This window comes from Delphinapterus leucas, chromosome 2 (assembly GCF_059928025.1).
Source record: "Delphinapterus leucas isolate spDelLeu-1000000601 "Yukka" chromosome 2, BTC_Dleu_Yukka2, whole genome shotgun sequence".
Classification (NCBI taxonomy): Eukaryota; Metazoa; Chordata; class Mammalia; order Artiodactyla; family Monodontidae; genus Delphinapterus; species Delphinapterus leucas.
Window position 1 is genome coordinate 159,404,700 of NC_143130.1, and position 22,364 is coordinate 159,427,063.

Consider the following 22,364-nt stretch of genomic DNA (forward strand, 5'->3'; position numbering starts at 1 on the left):
CAGCAAAAGCAGTTCTAAGAGGGAAGTATACACCTATACAAGCCTACCTCAAGAGACAAGAAACATCTCAAATAAATAATCTAACCTTACACCTAAAGGAACTAGAGAAAGACGAACAAACAAAACCCAAAGTTAGTAGAAGGAAAGAAATCATAAAGATCACAGCAGAAATAAATGAAATAGGAACAAAGAAAACAATAGCAAAGATCAATAAAACTAAAAGCTGGTTTTTTTAGAAGATAAACAACATTGATAAACCTTTAGCCAGACTCATCAAGAAAAAGAGGGAGAGGACTCAAATCAGTAAAATGAGACATGAAAAAGGAGAAGTTACAACAAACACTGCAGAAATACAAAGCATCATAAGAGACTACTCCAAGCAACTCTATGCCAAAAAAATGAACAACCTGGAAGAAATGGACAAATTCTTAGAAAGGTATAACCTTGCAAGACTGAACCAGGAAGAAATAGAAAACATGAACAGACCAATCACAAGTAATGAAATTGAAACTGTGATTAAAAATCTTCCAACAAACAAAAGTGCAGGACCAGATGATTTCACAGGTGAATTCCATGAAACATTTAGAGAACAGCTAACGCCCATCCTTCTCAAACTCTTCCAAAAAATTTCAGAGGAAGGAATGCTCCCAAACTCATTCTATGAGGCCACCACCACCCTAATACCAAAACCAGACAAAGATACTACAAAAAAATAAAGTTACAGGCCAATATCACTGATGAACATCGAAGCAAAAATCCTCAACAAAATACTAACAAACACACTGAAAGATCATACACCATGATCAAGTGGAATATATCCCAGGGATGCAAGGATTCTTCAATACACACAAATCAATCAACGTGATACACCATATTAAAAAATTGAAGAATAAAAACGATATGATCATCTCAACAGATTCAGAAAAAGCTTTTGACAAAATTCAACACCCATTTATGATAAAAACTCTCCAGAAGGTGGGCACAGAGGGAACCTACCTCAACATAATAAATGCCATATATGACAAACCCATAGCAAACATCATCTTCAATGGTGAAAAACTGAAAGCACTTCCTCTAAGATCAGGAAAAAGATAACGATGTCCACTCTCACCACTATTATTTAATATAGTTTTGGAAGTCCTGGCCACCACAGCAATCAGAGAAGAAAAAGAAATAAAAGGAATCCAAATGGGAAAAGAAGAAGTAAAACTGTCACTGTTTGCAGATGACATGATACTATACATAGAGAATCCTAAAGATGCCACCAGAAAACTACTATAGCTAACCAATGAATTTGGTAAAGTTGCAGGATACAAAATTAATGCACAGAAATCTCTTGCATTCCTATACACTAACAAGGAAAGATCAGAAATAGAAATTAACGAAACAATCCCATTCACCATTGCAACAAAAAGAATAAAATACCTAGGAATAAACCTACTAAAGGAGGTAAAAGACCTGTATTCGGAAAACTATAAGACACTGATGAAATAAATCAAAGATGACACAAACAGATAGAGAGATATACCATGTTCTTGAATTGGAAGAATCAATATTGTGACAATGACTATACTACCCAAAGCAATCTACAGTTTCAATGTAATCCCTATCAACTTACCAGTGTCATTTTTTACAAAACTAGAACAAAAAATCTTAAAATTTGTTTGGAGACACAAAAGACCCCGAATAGCCAAAGCAGTCTTGAAGGAAAAAAACGGAGCTGGAGGAGTCATACTCCCTGACTTCACTATACCACCAAGCTACAGTAGTCAAGAGAATATGGTACTGGCAGAAAAACAGAAATATATTTCAGTGGAACAGGATAGAAAGCCCAGAGATAAACCCACACACCTGTGGTCAACTAATCTATGACAAAGGAGGAAAAGATATACAATGGAGAAAAAACAGTCTCTTCAATAAGTGGTGCTGGGAAAACTGGACAGCTACATGTAAAAGAATGAAATTAGAACATTCCCTAACACCATACACAAAAATAAACTCAAAATGGATTAAAGACCTAAATGTAAGACCGGACACTATAAAACTCTTAGCGGAAACCATAGGAAGAACACTCTCTGACATAAATCACAGCAAGATCTTTTTTGATCTACTTCCTAGAGTAATGGAAATAAAAACAAAAATAAACAAATGGGACCTAATGAAACTTAAAAGCTTTTGCACAGCAAAGGAAACTACAAACAAGATGAAAAGACAAACCTCAGAATGGGAGAAAATATTTGCAAATGAAGCAATGGACAAAGGATTCACCTCCAAAATACATAAACAGCTCATGCAGCTCAATATTAAAAAAACAAACAACCCAATCAAAAAATGGGCAGAAGACCTAAATAGACAGTTCTCCAAAGAAGACACACAGACGGCCAAGAAGCACATGAAAAGCTGCTCAACATCACTAATTATTAGAGAAATGCAAATCAAAACTACAATGAGGTATCACCCCACATCAGTTACAATGGGCATCATAGAAAATCTACAAACAACAAATGCTGGAGAGGGTGTGGAGAAAAGGGGACCCTCTTGCACTGTTGGTGGGAATGTAAATTGATACAGCCACTATGGAGAACAGTATGGAGGTTTCTTAAAATTAACTAAAAATAAAATTACCAAATGATCCAGTAATCCCACTACTGGGCATATATACCCAGAGAAAACCATAATTCAAAAAGACACATGCACCACAGTGTTTGTTGCAGCACTGTTTACGATTGCCAGGTCATGGAAGCAACCTAAATGCCCATCGACAGACGAATGGATAAAGAAGATGTGGTACATATATACAATGGAATATTATTCATCCACAAAAAGGAACAAAATTGGGTCATTTGTAGAGACGTGGATGGATCTAGAGACTGTCATACAGAGTGAAGTAAGTCAGAAAAACAAATATATATTAACGCATATATGTGGAACGTAGAAAAATGGTACAGATGAACCAGTTTGCAGGGCAGAAATTGAGACACAGATGTAGAGAACAAACGTATGGACACCAAGGGGATAATGGCAGGGGTGGTGGTTGTGGTGGGATGAATTGGGAGATTGGGATTGACATATATACGCCAATATGTATTAAATAGATAAGTAATACGAAACTGCTGTATAAAAAGATAAATTAAATAAAATTCAAAACTTTAAACAAAATGTTAATTTTCAAAATCTTACTTTACTCTTTTCAGTTTCACTTTGTCTTAGCTTATTTTTCACTACTCCCTCATTCTCCTCTGCTTTAGCTTCTTGTTTCTTCAATGCCTAGAAAGAAAGACGTGGGAAAATCAGTATTATTCCAAAATACATATAAAACTGAAAGATATTACTAGGATCTATTAAGAAAAGGCTGAGGAAGATGATTATGAATTGTACAAAATATACACAGGAATTACAACCTGCTCATTCACTGAAGTCATAAGATCATTTCATTGGGGCTCAAATATGAACAACTTCCCGATCTACCTAATCAAGTTCCACTTAGTTTCACTTTTTCCCATCTTTAGGAATTCTGTAACACATTTAGAGAGCTTAGACAGCTAACAGTTTTCTTGGAAACAAACAAATTTTACCTGCCGAAATAATAGTATTTAAAAGTTATATTATCAGCTCAACAATTTTGACATAATACCTAAAACCAGTTCACTAGTTTTTCAAATTCTGAAAAAATATCAAGGTAGAAACATGCTTGCTGCATCATTATCACATACATGACATTTTATCACAACATATAACTTGCTCTTCAACCATACTTTCACATAGAGCAAAGAAAAGCATTCTTTTCTACATTTTTCTCTCTTTAATAAATTGGAAAAAAAGGAACTTTAAGATAATACAAATTTCAAAAGTTAACCACATAAGTGTTTGTTTCTATGTTAAAACAAAATTAAACTTAAGGAAAAAAATTTATATTAAGAGCAATCTTTCATAACATCTAAAAGACATTCCATTTGTTTAAAAAAAAATTCGACACTTAGCATTTAGACTTAAAAAGGTGTATGTGTAGAGGCCATCTAAGTTGAGAAAAGCCAAATTTCCAGAAGTCTTTTCCAACAAGTTCTATGATGCTCAATAGAAAAACTATTTTTAGGCAAACAGCAAAACATGTTAAAACTGTTTTGATGCAAGTATAATCAATCATATTCCAATTTCATTAACTCACATATCCAACATATATCTCCAAAGTGCATATATATGCATATATAAAATAACAATGTCCCCCCTACCCATGAGATTACAGCTCCCTCTGCATGGCTCCTGCTCTCACTAATAAAAAACAATTGACTAAAAACGCGGAGAGACACCATCAAATAAAAATAATTTTGATTTGAGTATAAATAATATAGTGTTTACTATGTCCGGGCATTCTTCTTCTTCTTACATATATTAACTAAACACATTACATATATTGAATATATACATTTAATCTTTATGATGGTTCCATGAGTTACTATTAAGTCCATTTTTTTTTTTTTTTTTTTTTTTGCGGTACGCAGGCCGCTCACTGTTGTGGCCTCTCCCGTTGGGGAGCACAGGCTCCGGACGCGCAGGTTCAGTGGCCATGGCTCACGGGCCTAGCCACTCCGCGGCATGTGGGATCTTCCCAGACCGGGGCACGAACCCGTGTCCCCTGCATCGGCAGGTGTACTCTCAATCACTGCGCCACCAGGGAAGCCCATTAAGTCCATTTTATTAAGAGGGAAGTTGGGGCTACAAGGAGTTGAATAACTTGCCCAAGGTCATTCACCAAGGTCGTGAGAGAGTCAGGACATAGACTCAGGCTGTGTGCCTCTTAACCATTGAATGGCACTGCCTCTCCACGTTGAAACAATATCAAGCTTATAGGGTGGATATGAAGACTAAATAATTTTATACTTGTAAGGCATTAAAATATACAATAAAAGACAACTATTACGATTACTAAATTGTTAACAATTGATAAAGTATTACAAAACATAATGCTTTTCAGGTAGCTATCAAATGATTTTGATGTTTATTATTTGTTCTTTACTGTAGCCTAAGTGGAATTTGTAATAATATTTACTTAAGTATGTATAATCTATTCAGTTTTGGCTGGTGGGATGTGTTTATAAATTTTTCCTGAACGAAATTATCCTAGAAACTTGAAAATTACTGCTGGCATCTTCATTTTTCCCATGCTTCCTCGGTCTAACTCCACCTAATATGTGTGTGTGTGTGTTTCTGTGACAGAGAGGGAGAGGAAGAGGGAGAGGGAAGGAGGGAGAAATATTTTTTGAAAAGATATGAATTGTTGCTGTACTTTTCATCAATTCATTTTACAATATTTGAACTATCTTATTCCTCAACATCATCATTCAACCTATAGCCCCGTCACCTGTTTTTCTTTAATGAGTTACACTTAACTGGTTATCTTTTCAATGTTTTTTTGCCAGTTATGTCATACACCTTTTATTGCCAAGTATATTCTTCATATCAAATATATATTTGCAGGTTCTCTAAAACTTAATCTAGTGCTGGTCTAGAAGTAAGTTACTGTAGAAAGCATGCTGCTGTTTTTTAAACAAACAAAATACTATTTTTTCAAGGTTCATGGATTCAGTCAATATTTTTTCATTGAACTAAAAACCAGCCTGGGTTTTTCCACAGAGAGGAGATTATGAGGAAGACTTCCTCAGGCAGTTGATAAGTTTCATCAAACTGTAAATAGTCAGCCTCCCATTCTGGATTCAAACTCCTGGGCAGAAGCCACTCCAAATGAGTATGCAGTGAAGGCTCACCCAAACCCGGTGACATCACTTAAGGCCATAAGCAACTTCAAACAAGATGGGCTTGTCCCAAATATAAGAGCCATTCACTTCCAAAGCCAAATTCAAAATCTACCTTGGAAGACTCTGCAACCTTCAAACAGTAGCTGCTAAGATCCTTCCAGTGTGATTCTGTACATCTCTTCATGTTCCAAGTTGTTTCCACCTGTGTCCTCTGCTTACTGAGGTACGAGAAACAGAAGGAGTCACCTGCTAAGGTTTTAAAACTTGACTTAACTGCATGCTGCAACTCTAGGAGTTTAACTTGCTAAGAATTTAAACCCCAAAAATTCTCCAGTGAAGAAATTTTTCCATTTTACTAACTGGAATTAATCCATTTCTGTCCCTTTCTCATGAGTTCCAAAACTTACATTTTAAAAATCCTATTACATTTTACGTCAAAAAAACAAGAAAGACATATTAACATTTCCCAAGTGTTTACATACTTTATTTTGATTAAGTCTATTAAAATGTGCTTAATTCATTTATATGCTTATTTTTACTTAGATAGACATACAAATAATCGTTGTTTATCTAGAGGTTTACATTTCCAAAGAGTAATATAAAAGATTTGGTGTCACTAAGGTGTAAGCTTCAGAAAGCCAGGGACCTCATCTGTCATGATCATATTTTAACTCTAACACAATACTTGACGCATTTTAGGTGGTAAACATATGTTATCGAATGGATGAATAAATATCCCTTTATAATTCCTGAATAACAACTTCACTTTGCAATTGGCCAATTCTGTTCATCACATATATGAAAGTTTTCCAGATTTCTCCCATCTTTCTTAACCACCATTATTTTCTCAAGCACCAAGCTGTGTTTCTTTCTGTAAAAACAATTATTACGGTGTAGTGATGTTGGAAAATAAATATTTACTTGGGGGTTTAAGTCAAAGAGTTAATAATCCTTTCCTGTTTTCAAAGTCATCATTTTAGTCTTTTCCTTAGAAAAAAATCCTCTGAATAGGTTTAAGTTTTTTTATTTTTTAAATAATCCAGATTTACAGAACAGTTGTAAAGACAGCTCAGAGTTCCCATATACTTTTCACTTAGCTTCCCCTAAAAGTAACATCTTCCATAACCAAGGTAAGTTTATTGAAACTAAGATGTTAACACTGTTACAAAACCAAAAGCTACAGACTTTACTCAACTATCAAATGTTCTTTTTCGTTCCAAGATACTTCAGAGCAGCTTGTCTCTTTAGTCTCCTCCAATCTGGGAAAGTTTCTCAATCTTTCCTTGCTTTTATGATTTCAACATTTTCGAAAATATTTCAGGTATCTTCAAGCCAGGTATTTTGTAGACTGTCCCTCAATTTGGGTTTTTCTGATGTCTTCTCATGATTAGACAAAGCTCATAAATTTGGGAACAGAATACCACAGAGGTAAGCCGTTCTCAATGCATCACACTGGTGGGTATGTGATATCAACATGACTCAGGACTAGTGATGTTAACCTTGATAGCTTGATTACGGTAGTGTGGTGTCTGCCAAATCTTCCTGCCATAAAGTTAGTATTCTTTCCTTTCCAGACTCTGTTAGAAGCAAGTCATTAAGTCCAGCCCACACTCAAAGGGAGAAGAATTAAGTTCTACCTCCCAGAGGGAGAATATCAAAGAATATGTAGAACTACGTTAAAATCACTAAAGTAATGAACAAATATTTTGGTAGATAATTTGAGGCTATGCAAGTATCCTTAAAGTTTTACCCACCAATTTTAGCTCAAAATCAGACCAACTATAACATTATCAGTACTTTTTTGGCCTACAAACTTTTCCCCCATCAAACCTTATGCCTAATGCAACCCAGACTCCTAGTAAGTTAACTCATAGCCCAGTGCTCACCACTAAGTAGAACGCTGAACCCCTTTACATTCACCTCCAGATAACCTACTTACACCAAAAACATTAATGAGTGATGTAGAATTTACGTAAGACTGTATCGGTGGATGGAGTACACTCATCAAGCCTCTATATAATCCTAACTCTCCTGGCCTACTCCACTAACCAGGAATTCTCCTTCCCCCCTGTTTCCCTACATCTTCTTCAGCTTCACTGTTCAGTTTCTTTGCAGCTTCTGGGCCTTCCCAACAGGCTTCTAAATCTCCCTCCCCGAGTTAACGCCGAGCAGTGTGCCTCTATTCCAGTTCTCAATTTTGAATGCTGACACTGATTACCATGCCCAGTACCCCATTTTCCTCACCACACAAAGAAAAGACCTGTTACCAGGATCCATCCCCCTTAAAGGGCGGTTGAGAAATAATTATTTTCTTTCTCATACTAATAGATATTTAATATTCATTTCTTATAATTAGTATAAATATTAGTAATTTTACTTGATGTGAAAGGAATAAAAATCAACAAGCTGAACTTTAATCAAACTGTGTTTTCTAGTACATGGAATTATGCCCTATAAAAACATAGTTCTTCTGAAAGTCAACTATTTTTTTTTTTAATTTGAATTTCCATGTATGAGCTGTTGAAAAAAAGAACCTCTGATTCTCCTGGATATCTAAGATTTTGCGATAAAATTTCCTTTCCTCTGAACTTTCCACCTTGTACATCTGACCAGTTATTTATAATATCACTTTTCCAAAATAATATATGTCTCTACTGTAGCTAATACTCTAAGGATATGTAAGTCTTGGAAAATTGAGGCAATAAGAACTTAAATTCTATTGTTTTCAGCAGAGGAACAAAAGTCAGGTACTGAGGAGCAACCCAAAGCAAATTACTATATTTCCACCTTATCATTTAGAAAAGTCAAACTTTAAACAACCTATAACACACCTATTAACTTTTTTTTTTTTTTTTTGCGGTACACGGGCCTCTCACTGCTGTGGCCTCTCCCGTTGTGGAGCACAGGCACTGGACGCGCAGGCTCAGCGGCCATGGCTCACGGGCCCAGCCGCTCCGCGGCATGTGGGAATTTCCCGAACCGGGGCACAAACCCGTGTCCCCTGCCTCGGCAGGCTGACTCTCAACCACTGTGCCACCAGGGAAGCCCACACCTATTAACTTTAAACCTACCTATACAACATAAGCCAGTAGACAACACACAAGCAATATTCTAGCCCAGAACACTGAACCCATTTTCTATATTACCTAGTTTAAAATGAAAGACAAAGAAAGAAAATCTAACTCTTAAGACCAAGTAAATATAATGCACTTTAAATTTCGGAAACACAGATAACAGTCAATGAGAAACAGTTTTAAAATTAACTAAATCAAAATTACAAGTCATTTCTTCAAATCTTATAACAAACTTTAACTCATTTACTACCTTTTTTAAGTGTGTAAGGCTGCACTGGATTTCTTTTCCATTTGACTTGGATCAAACAATTTAGAATTATATTAAAACTGACCCAGTAAAAGCAGCTATAAAAAGAGGAAAAAAATCACATGCCAATGACTTTCTATTACTATGTTATTTTGCCCTTTAAAGCTTTTTTTTTCCTTAAAAGCAGTTCAGCTATAAAGCTATCATGTGCCCTGCTCCTGGATTCAGATTGTCTTTTACACATTTAAGATCACAGCAACAACACTGAGCCTTAATAGAGGGCCCCTGGAGCACATTTAAATTTCTAATAACAACAATTTTTCTTCTTTTCCTTAAGTGTGCCTATTTCCATTAAAAAGACTAACATATTGAGTATTGTACTACTGCAGTTCTTTAGAGGTAGATGATTTGGAATTCTCACAAATATAATAAAAAAAATACAGCCTTTCCTTTTAAAGAGTAGGGGAAAGGAGAAAAAGAAAATGTTTGTAGACCTCTCATCTGACCATAAAAACTGCCACAACTTTGACAATAGGCATGTTTCTCAAGAGGCTCTAAAAAATAACACACTCAAAAATGTAGAACAAATAGGGAATTAAAGGCCCTTTGTCTACTTTAAATGGACCAGCAAGCTTGGGTAAGAATGATGGAGCTGGAATGAAATAAAGGTCACATGTTAACACCCACACAGGCCACTGAAATTTCCAAAACAACAAAAAAAATTATGAACATAAGCTATCCTGTCTTATCCTAATCACTCAGCAGCACTACAATTGCATGCCTTTGGTCACAAGGGCAAGAATATGTTGATGATTCACTGGTAAACCAACAGGACTATAGAAAAACAAGTCTGTGCTCATATTGAACAATAGGTCTGTAATATTATATTAAAGGTACAAACTTTTAAGTCATATTGTTCCCGTAACAATAAAGAATGAAAGTCATGTTACTGAGAATTATAAAAATACTTGCTCTTAATATATATATATGTATATACATATATATATATTATTTTTCTAAAGACTATTTTTTTAGAGCAGTTTTAAGTTCACAGCAAAATTGAGAGGAAGGTACAGACAGTTCCCATATACACTCAGCCCACACACATGCATAACCTCCCCCATTATCAACATCCTCCAACAAAACCTCCACCTTTGTTACAAGTGATGAACCTAAATTGATGCATCATAATCACCCAAAGTCCATGGTTTACACAGGGTTCACTCTTGCTGTTGAACATTCTATGGGTTGGTCAAATGTGTAATGACATGTATTCATCATTATAGTATCATACAGAGTATTTTCACTGTCCTAAAAATCCTCTGTGCTCCACCTATTCACCTCTCCCCTTCCTACCCCATCTCCTGGTAACCAATGATGTTTTTACTATCTCCATATTTTTTTTTCCAGAATGTCATGCAGTCGAAATCCTACAGTATGTGATCTTTTCAAATTAGCTTCTTTCACTTAGTAATATGCCTTTAAGCTTCCTCTATGTCTTTTCATGACTTCACAGTCATCTATTTTATAATCATTCTTCATGTAGGTACAAAATAAAAATCAGCAAATATTTTAAGCTTCACAATATGGTGATATTCTGATCCAAATTAGACCACATAAGCTATAAACTGAAGTTATAAGTTGTCTATGTTTATGTATTTTAAAAACTTAAATAGCCTTAAGGACATGTTATATTTCAAATCAAGGAAAAACATTACTAAGTACTCAGTATGTATAAAACACTGTAATTGGAACCTGACTTAACTGGAATTTTTTTTTAATATAAAAATCTGGTGTCCATTTCCAAAATTCTCTTCTGTAAACCTAAATCACAGCTCCAAAACCAAACATCAATAGAAAAATACACATTTTGAAAAGGAATATATACACATAATACAGCAGGATTTTATTGCTCAAAACTAATACTACTCATTTAAATTAACATAGATTTTATTTCTGTCAAGTTCTGTGAATTTCTAAATTTTGTTTTTTCCTAAATCAAGTTAGAGATTCCTCCCACATGAAAACTAGCTAAAGTCATGGAAAATTTTAGCCTTTAAGTTCATCCAGTTGGGGATTATCTGTGCCAACAAAAACCAAAACAAAACAAAACAAAAAATTAAGTTTCTTTTCAAGGCAGAAAACAATACATTCATATTCTAAATCCCTGAGCCAATATCTCAGAAATAGCTAAGTGATTGCTACTTAAATTATTCAAAGAAATTTATTTTTCAGGCAATACCAAGGAACAAAAATTCCATACCAACATCTACGATTTTAAAACACTTTAATAAGTGAAAGTAGAACTGCGTGACAGAAGTCCGAAGAGAATCCAATATTGATCATCACCATTATGACACCATACAGATTTTGGGGCTATCAAAGGGAGAGATTCTAAAGACTTGCTGCCAGGTGAACTATGTGTATTTTCCAGATGGAAGTGGTAAGCACATAGTGAGTAGAGTCACAAGTTGCAACCATCCTTGTTTTGCAAAGAGTAGAGTAATATCAGGTATCATGTGGTTAAGTAAGATTTATCAGTAGTTAAGTACATTGGTATTACTTCTGATGGTAAGTGTAATCCTAAATAATGTTCTTTAAAGATACCTGAGGTTTTGAAACATAAAACTCAAAGCTTCTCTTTGAGAAGGGCCTAGATGTCTTTTTCTTTTTTTTTTTTTCCCTCCTTCTTCTTATGATAAGGTGATCATTATTTCAGGAATCCAAAAAGCTTTATAGGAATTATTGTGGTAGAACAGATGAGCACATATTACTGACCTATGTTCCCTGATAAATAAATAAACTTATTGGTTCCACTACATCCATATTTATGGAGTCTGTGACTGGTTAGGGTACCCTGTGCCAATGAAGCCAGCCAAGGCCATGGGTTCAATCACTACGAGAACCAATTCCCTTTGCTCTCTTCCATGGCCATAGCCTTTACCCTAAACCTTAGCCAAAGGCCACATGGAAGACTAAGCAGGCCAGAGACCATGGATGAATCCGCGAAAATCCATTACCATGACTATAAAAATAACGCAAAAGTAAAACCCCTATTGACTAGTGTCAGGATTTTGTTCTTCAAACGTTATTAAATTTGCCAATCTGCAAAACAAAACCTTAATTATTGCCTACAAAGTTGGTATGCTGAAAAGACATATAAGTCCTTTGACTTCTTTAATTCAAAAGCAACAATGGTAATGAGTATTATTCTCCTAAATGCCATTGCTTTTACTGGAATGGATTGTATTTTTATGCAATCTTTTACTTAATAAAAATCTTGCAAGTAAAGTTAAATGTGAGCCCAACAAGTACACTTTCCAGGATTTCCTTCAAAATCAAAAAGCAACCACTCTTAGTGGAGGGTCTGTTTTTATCTGAGTAGTTTCCTCTCAAAAAAGAGACTCATAGTTTTATTAGAAATCCCAGAGCAATATGATACTTCATTTGACTTTCTAAATGCAGGACCACGGAGTTAGAATTGTTGACAAACAGAAGATCATAGATAATTATGGAAATTTAATTTAGAATTTCTCAAGTTTTATATGTATTTGAGCAGAATGTCCTGTAAATATACAACATCTTTCATTGTTCAGAGTTAGAGGGTATTATTTTACGCCTTTGGATTTTGGGGGAGAGGGGGTTGTTTCTTTTGCTTTTTTCTAATCAAAATAAAACAGTACCAAATCTATGAATAAGCCTATTTGTAGCAAAGTCATCTTTGTTTGCACAATATTACTATGCACTCAGTAGTTACCCAATAAATATTAATTGATAATGACGGAAATAGGGCTTTATAAACAGATGGTCTAGGATAAGTTTGCTGAAAACATAGATAGAAACATTCCACTCTTCAAGAAAAGCATAAAGTAGAAATTAAACAAATTAAACAAGTCCTGCACTCAGAAAATCTCAGTCTATTGTCAGACAGCTGTTCAGTCAACAAGAGCACAAACATTTTTCATCATCATCATAGCATTAACAGAATTAAATGTCTATTTTCATACAGTCCCTACACAAAGGAACTCACACAGACTCATGCTAGCCTTATTTGTTATAATTTACAATGACAATATTGGCAAGAAAAAATATGCACACATGGGAAAAGAAATGTGATTAAACAATACTTTGAGATCTAATCATATGTAGTATGAACATAAAATATGTGTCAGATTTAAATGCAACTCACAGAAGCAATGTGAGTATTTATCTATAATGTAAATCTCAACTATTTCCAATGAGAATTCGAGATGCTTTATAAGAACTCCTATGCCTATGCTGAAAGAACAGGTGAAACAAAAAATGAGTCGGAGACCATAATGGCCCTAATAGAATAAGCAGTAACTCTTCGAGAACCGAGAGCAAATAAGCAGGAAAAAAAAAAAAGAGAAAAAAAATTGTATGAGGACTAACTTCAATGAGGGTAGGACCAAGGAAACTACAAGCAAAGTGATCAACCCAGAAAGACACTCTGAAAAATGCACACTATTCGAAAACACTTGAATAATAAGAAAATGTAAGTTAGTATACATGGGAGAATTTTGGAGAAAGTTGAAATGGGGAGGTGAAAGAGGATAGAAAGTACATTACAAGCATGTAATGATTAAAAGCCTTAGGTAATTTTTTTTTATAAAGTAAAAAGCCTAACAAGACATGACATGAGTGTTAATTATATAGAAATGAGACTATAAGAATTTCAGGACAACTTACATACACACATCCTCTCACAGAACTGCACCCTTCAAAGGAATCCAAAGGCCTTAACCAGCAGGCTAACAGTTGACATGTTACCTCTTCTCTGATGTGGAATACATTTCTAAAAGTTCAGCTTTTGTTTTATCAATATTAAACAGTAGGCCCCTGAAAAACAGTTTCAAAATGGAACATTCTTTAATCCAGCTAGCTATTATTCTCAATATTTCCCAATACGAAAAAGATAGCATGGCTTGTGGAGACTTGTCCTTAATATCCACAAACCAGGCAGGAAGTTTGCACTGTGAATGGAAATTCAAGCACTGGATGAGTACAAGGTTGAAAGAGACAACATCTAAGATCTCTTCCAACTTCTGTAAGAAGTTCAGGGAAAAAAATACTTTCCACACAAAGAATAAAGTGTTTTGTTGTCATCTAAATGATCAAAGCCTAATAAAATAGACTTTATGTTAAATAAGTGGGTGGGCATGTGAGGCAAGCGGGGGGTGGGAATCAAGGAAAAGACTAAGGAAGAAGACTAAAGAACACGATATGTCTGGGACTTGCGCATTTCCAGCTGTGCCAAATAGTGTTCAACCAGCTGTGAAAGACAAATCCCCTAATATCCAGTCATTTGTTTCCATCTACTTCCTTTCTTTCAGCATGTTGACATTAATAGATTTTTCACAACCTTACAGAAAAAAAGTATTTACTCTAACCTTGCAAAGAAAAAAATAATCCACAGGTAACAAACATAAAAGAGAGAAGAAAATAGTTAGCATGGCATAAAATAAGACAAAGAGCTATGTTGTGAATCAAAAGTATAGTGGGTCAGAATTTAAATTAGTATTTCAGCCACAGATTGGTAAAGTGCTTATCAAGTAGCAATAAGCCACGGGGTAGAATCACATTCATAAAAGAACTGCCTAAAATGATTTGAAAATGCACAATCTCTTTCACCCAAATTTTCCAAAGGGCAGAGAAGGGGTAACTATTTCCTGTACGGGCTAGTCTAGAGTCTAAGCAAAGCTGAAATAACACACTTATTGAATTACAATGACTGTTAACATTTCTATTTTCCCAACTAAACTGAGAGCCCTAAAGAGCAATACATCATTTTAAGTGTTTTTAAATCCCTAGTCCCCAGCACAGCACCTGGCACATGGTAGGTCCATGAGGGTATTGGCCAAATGAATATTTCACTATGAATAGTTCTGACAACATAGCATATAACATTCATTCCTTCAAGAAACACTTACTAGACCTATGCCAGGCACTGTTCTAGGTGCTGGAGATACAGCAATGAGCAAAACAGACTAAGTGCCTACCTTCATAAAGCCTGCATCCTGCTCAGGGGGACAGATAGCTGACAGATGACAAGTAAGGAGAAGTGTTATAAAGAAAAAAAATACAGCAATGTAAGGGGCTCAGGAGTGAAGAAGGGGTGTATTATGTAGAATAACTAATAAGGCCTTTCTGAAGTAGAGCTCTGAGTGATAGGAGGGCATAAGCAATGCAACTGTTTTCAGAGTAGAAAATCCCTGGCTCTGGGAATGGAAAGTACAAATGTCCAGAAGCAGGAGGGTGCCTGACATGTCCATGGAAAAGCCAGGCGAGTGTAGTTGGCCTAGAGTAGGCAAGTGGAAGAATGACAGAATCAGAGTAAGATGGCAGGCAGGGACCACCTCAGAGGGGCCTTTTAGGCTGAAGATTTTAGATTTCATCCTGAATGTGATAAAGAAAGCACTGAAGGGTTTTGAAGAAAGAAGTGGCATTATCTGATTCTATGGGGAAAAGACTGCAGGGAAGTAAGAATGGAAGCAAGGAGGCTACTCCACTAGCTCAGGCAGGAGACAAGAGTCACAGGATGATAAATGAGAGTAGAAGTGATAAAAGGTGTGAGTTGTTATCAATTAAAATATTTTCAAGATAGAGCTGACAGAATTTAATGATGAACTGGATGTGAAGAACGGAAGAAACAGAGACAGCGAGGACATAAAAGAAACACAAAAAATTTTTCATATAAAACTAAAATTATTTTACTATCAAGATAAGTAGCCATCTTTTCAAAAAGAAATAAATCATATGAGTTACTTATTAAGATGAACCACACAAAGAGGTAAGGTTTAGCAACTTCTATACAAGTTCACAAGTCAGGAGGGGAAGGATCAGGAAATGGAGCTCCAGAGATCAAGTCTGCCCAGGCTTTGTGGCTCTGAATCACAGAATCACTCTGACTTGATCCCCATCCAAGACTGATACTGGTGATCAGCACTTCAGGTTCTCAACCTCAGAAAATAAACATGAAAAGGCGTAACTTTTTCTCACTGCCATATGAGGCCCACCAAAAAACTACATAATAAGGTTACAGCTGCAAATACTGTTCCAACCTGGTCATAATATGGGCAAGGGTATGTTAGAAAAACCTAAGCAGTTTCTCTTTTCTTGAGCAATAAATAAAACTACAGCTGCAGTATAAAAAAAAGAGAGAAAAGAAGGAAGAGAGGAAGGAAGGAAGGGAGGAAGGAAGAAAGGAAAGAACGAAAGGGAGGGAGGGAGAGAGGGAGGAAGGAAGGAAGAAAGAAAGAAAGAAAAAAAGGATCCAGCGTACTGAATAAAAATGTAAATTCACTAGAAATGCAATGAGTCATGACAGAGCTAAAAAAAAATGCTTTTCTAACAAGTAAAGAAAAACAAACAAGATTAGCCAGACGAAGAACAAACAGCATTAGAACATCAGTGGAAAATGAATATAACTGGGGTGAGTAGACAACAGGGTGCAAAGGCAATGATTATTAAGGAGAAGAAAATGATAACTAGGGAAAAGTGTTTTAGATCTATATAATATAAAAATTTAGAGAACGTGTCTTTGGTATACTTCTGTATAGCTTAGAAATATGAAATGTGGAAAATGGCATAAGACTATATGATTCCAGTGAAATAAACTCTCATATCAAATTGTAGTCTTTGTTTTACTACACATAAAAAGATTTTTCCTCAGCAGGAGGGAGAGAGGAAGAAAGGAATTATAACCCTGAATAGAAAGCCTCAAAGAAACTCTGACCAAAAGGCATAGAAATGACAGTTTTAGTGTTAAATATAACAGATGTCTTAATATGTAATACTCCACATGTCATATTTTATTTTTCAACAGTGGAAAGCAACACCATTTCAAATTTAAGTTTTCAAATAGCAATAGTTAAATAATTAGATTTTTCAAGTTGCAATATCTGTGGCCAAGTGTATTTTCAGGGAGCCCTAGGAGATGAGGTATGTGTATATATTATACGCATTTTTCAACAAAGTTTAGCAACTTTAATAAACAATGCCTGCAGGGTCACAACCGATGGTTCAATACTGACGACTAGTGGTCAAAAACATGTACTAATTCATTCATACTAAGTATTTATCCTATGATTTTTATCATCAAAATTTGAAACACGTAATGCAAATTATGTGAAAAACCTTAAAAGAACTTTCCTTACACACGTCTTGAAAATTACAAAAGAAAAAACTGTATCTGCAAAGTCTCTTAAAAAGTCTTTTCTGTCCATTATTTGCAATGTCCCCAAACCCAAGTCAATCAGCACCAGCTATTGACCCATAATGGGAAAATTCCATAAAGTGTCATTTATCTACATCCACACAGCTGAATTAACATGGTTTCAGAAATCCATAATTATTTCAAGAGGTCTTACTTTCAGATTTCATGTATCTGTGCAGCTCTAATTCTTTTTCTAACTTTGTCTGCTAGACACAAAGAGAGCAGAAATCCAGCTGTCCTAAATTTTAGACATAATTTGAAAAAACAGTAACCTGCTATAACAAAATGTTTTTATAAAGTTGAAATATTTAAAACTTAATTGTGATTGTCTGAATTCTTGAAGAATGTGGGATTTGGTTTAAATCTTCTTTTAACAAAGAAGTTAAAATTTGTTGATTTGCACTTTCTGCTCTGCAAGAATAAGATCCACAGAATAATACAAAAATGTATACAAACCTTTGAAAGAAAACTTTTTTTTTTACCAAGAACATTATATGCAGCTAAGTGGTTATTTACATTTGAAAGCAGCCTTCATTTTCCAACGACTATTCACAGAATGTCTGTGGTGTGATAAACACCATACCACAGCCCCAGAAACAGGCATGATGGATGAAGTTCCTGCCAGTGGAGGAAGAACTATTCAATACAGTAACCTAAGTAGTTATGCTATATGAGAAGACACACAATAACATAAGTAAACAAATCACAACTATAGGTGATGTAAAGTACTATTAAAAAATAAAGTAACATGACAATGACAAGGAACAACGGGGCAGAAAGGGGCTATTTTAGAAAAGGGGGCAGGAAAGTTTTCTCTGAAGAGGTGGCAATTAAACCTGAAGGATGAAAAAGGATAAGTTACACTGAGAATCAGAAGAAAAATGGTCGGATAAGACAATAAGAGGAAATCACTGTGCCTGGAATATGTATTTCTTAGAAAAATTTGTAGCGTCACACATAAACATTTTTTAAAAAACCAGAAAATGTTTAATTTTTTTACTCATAAAATACCAAATAACCAACAATGGTACTAAGCCAAATGGGAATTTTCAACAAATTTCAAGGAATTTAAAGATAAATTGTAAAAAGTTAAAAATTAAGCATACATACATATTTGAAAATTCCAAAAGGCACTCCTAAGTCTTGAATTATAGAAGAAACCATAATAGAAATTATGAAATTTAGAAATAAACTATCATAAAATAATAGCATCTCAAAACACAGGGTAATTTGTTCATGAATTTACAGCATTTATTTTAAAAAACAGACAAGTCAATTATTTAACTTGCAAGTCTGAAAAATAAAACAGCAATCCTAAAAATGAAAAATCAGAAAAAAAGTAATAGCATTAAAGGCGGAAGTTGATGAAGTAATAAACAAAGCTAGTCAAAACGAAAACTAATAAAATAATCATGTCTAGTAAGACTAATAAAGACAAAGAGAAAAAATAACTAAATAATATTAAAGAGAAAGGATACACAGCTTCAGTATCAGATTGAAAAAATAATATAGCAGGGCTTATGAATGCTTCTTTAAATATCAAAACACAACAAAATGGATAACTTATCAAATCAGGAGGGCTTCCCTCGTGGCGCAGTAGTTAGGAGTCCGCCTGCCGATGTAGGGGACATGGGTTCATACCCTGGTCTGGGAAGATCCCACGTGCCGCGGAGCGGCTAGGCCCATGAGCCATGACCGCTGAGCCTGCGCGTCCGGAGCCTGTGCTCCGCAACAGGAGAGGCCACAACAGTAAGAGGCCCACGTACCACAAAAAAAAAAAAAAAGAAAAATCAGGAATAATTACCAAACTGACTTAAAAAATAAAAAGGTTATATTGATATAAACCAAAAAATACTGAAGAAGTTGAAAATCTCACCCACCAAGAAGACAACAGGTACCAATGATTACATGAGTGAATTTTAACACACATTCAAGAAATAAACAATCCTTCTCTTAAACAGCCAGGGAAGAGAAAAAGAAGGAATCTATCTAATTCATTTTATGAGATTAATGTAACCTTGCTTTCAAAACCAAAAAAGGTAATGCAAAGAACATACAACTGATCTCAATCATAAATATAAACATACTAAAGAAAAGACAAGGAAATTAATTCAGCAATGTACAAAACAATAATATATTATGGCCAAATAAAGCTCTCAGGAATGCAAGGAGAGCTCAGCATCTACTGATAGAGTCAAATGTATTTAAATATTTAAAGAGAAAGACAGCAGCAAGAATATTTGATAAATTTCACATCCCATTCATGGTTTTTTTAAAAATCAACCTCTCTTGGCAACCTACAAATAGAGGGCAATATTCTCTATCTGATAAAGGATAGCACTCAAAACCAGGAGCAAACACCAAACCATGAGGTTAACACTTTAGAAGCATTTCTATAAATATCAGAGTAAAACAAGATTCTTGCTATCCTTCCTTATATTCAACATTGCATTTGAGTTTCTAGCCAGTGCAATAAAACCACAACAAAAGAGGAATTATAAGGGAAGAAATTAAATTGCCTTTAATTTCAAATGATATGATTAGCAACACAGTAGACAATATGTCAGTAAAGCTACTAACAAATTATAAGAGCTAATAAGATCATTAAGCAAAAATGCTGGATAAAAGAGCCACATACAAAACCAACTGCCCTCCTGTATACTACAAATAACCAATCAGAGTTGTAATAAAAGAAAATATCCCCCACACACAATTAAAAAGAAAAACCATAAGGTACCAAGGAATAAGCCTAAGATGTACGATATTGTTATAAGACAATTATAAAACATTACTGAAGAACATTAGAAAACACCTTCTCTTCAAATTAATCTACATATCTAATACAATTACAATCAAAATGCCCAGAATTTTTCATGGAACATGACAAGAGACTTTCATTATCATTTACCAAATTATAATGAAAGCTCTAATAATGGAGACAACATGTTATCAGCTCAGGAATAGACAAACAGATCAAAGCACATAGAACTCAGACAGATATCATGCAACACTGTAAAGCAGAAGGCATTTAAACCAGAGGGAAAAGAAGGCATTATTCAGAAAGGATGCTGAGGCAACTCATCAGTCACATAAGAAATAACTTAAGCCTCCTTCCTCCTGCCATTAAAAAAGTTAAATTCCTGGAAGAAAACTCAAATAATCCAGTATTTTTAAATGAGCAAAATTTATAAACAGGCCATCTGTATAGGCACAAATGAAAACTGCCAGCAAATCTGTGAAAAGATGTTCAAATTCACTAATAGGAAATGCAAATAAATATAAAAATGAGTTAACACTTAATCCTCATCAGCTTGGCAAAAATTAAAAAGAATTATAACCACTATTAACGGTAGGAATGCGGGGAAAAGGGCCACTCTCAGCCATTTTGCTGACAGAAACGTGGAGAGTCAGAACTATTTGGAAAAATAATCTGGTAACATCTATTATAATAAAAGATCTGTCCATGGTAATAAAAGATTAAGTCGGAACAACATCAGCTAGTTGGAGGAATTTCCAGAGAGTATTGATGAGAGAAGAAAGCAAGATGCAGAAATGTATATACAATGTCATCAGTTTTTATTAAAATAAAAACATACCAAAAACAGCCCCTATATATATATATACAAAGGTGTATATATTAATAGTTTATACGTATCTGTCCAGGATAATTAAGAGCACAAAGAAAAATATAAAGGGATATCCCAGGCTGTTTACACTAGTTCTTTTTATTTTAGGGAGTAGGGGTAGTGATTGATGGTGAAAAGAACAGAGGGGAAGAAACGGAAAAAATGAGCCAAGCAAATAAATAAATAAAGATGCATTTAAAAAAAGAGGCTGTTTGTACAAGCATTTATGATAGGAACACATTTAGTTATGCATTTATTTAAATTAAATATTAAAAATACTTTTTATACAATGTAATAAATGTAATAAAATACATTTATAAATGCAAATGTTAAAAGAAAACAACCATATGAGAAACAAAACTAGTTAAACATTGGATCAAAACAATGCATCAGGGTCTTCCCTGGTGGCATAGTGGTTAACAATCCGCCTGCCAGTGCAGGGGACACAGGTTTGAGTCCTGGTCCAGGAAGATCCCACATGCTGCGGAGCAACTAAGCCCGTGTGGCACAACTACTGAGCCTGCGCTCTAGAGCCCGTGAGCCACAACTACTGAGCCCGCACACCACAACTACTGAAGCCCACGCACCTAGAGCCCGTGCTCCGCAGCAAGAAAAGCCACCACAATGAGAAGACCATGCACCGCGACGAAGAGTAGCCCCTGCTCGCTGCAACTAGAGAAAGCCCGTGCGCAGCAACGAAGACTCAACGCAGCCAAAAATATAAATAAATAAATAGATAAATTTATTTAAAAAACCAATGCATCAGTACGGTCACTACTTAAAGAATTCAACAAATATTTATTAAGAGCCTACTATGTTAAATGCTAGAAATAAAAAATTCTCCAAACAAGTACAATTAAAAGCAACAATACATCAAGAAATGGTAATTAACAGTAATAATCTGAGACTAAAAACCTCACCTCACATAGTATATATTACCAGAAACTGAACAGTGAAAAGAAAAAAAGCCATCTTTGCAGAAGAAGGAGAAAAATAGTCAATGGGATTAAGGTTCATTAAAAGAATAAAAATCGTGACTCAAAATAAGGCCCAAATTTCTTCTACACACACAGTTTCACCCCCTAAAGAACGAACACTAGAGCATAAGTTTTTGAATTTTCTCTTGCTACGCACGTTCTCCTACAAAGTAGTACATACGTGGTTTTTCTGGTGTGATATTCAGTGCTTTCAGCCCCTTGTTAGTCTGGGGCCCTGTGTGTCACCCTGCCTGGGTCACTCTCTGCCTATTATACTCCACCTGGTCACCTAAGCCTGACAAAGGACTGAATTCTACAGCTCATATCCCAACAATTACAAAACTGAGGTGCCTCCTCCAAGCTTTCCTTGTGCTTTCCTCAGAACTTGTGTTTTACTTTTAAACTCTCCTTTACTTGTAAATTCCACTGTTTTTTCTCAACGTCCAGGGAG

The 22,364-nt window shown here is 35.1% G+C and overlaps 1 protein-coding gene across 8 annotated transcripts in view; it reads right to left on the bottom strand.

The window, feature by feature from the left end:
- Positions 1 to 22,364, bottom strand: part of CEP128 (centrosomal protein 128) — a 455,276-nt gene that overhangs the window by 358,191 nt on the left and 74,721 nt on the right. For all 8 annotated transcript variants that reach the window (XM_089908039.1, XM_089908032.1, XM_089908034.1 and 5 more), the window contains one exon: positions 3,181 to 3,267. In XM_089908039.1, the coding sequence (XP_089764165.1) occupies positions 3,181 to 3,267 (87 nt within the window). The remainder of the gene's footprint in view (positions 1 to 3,180; positions 3,268 to 22,364) is intronic.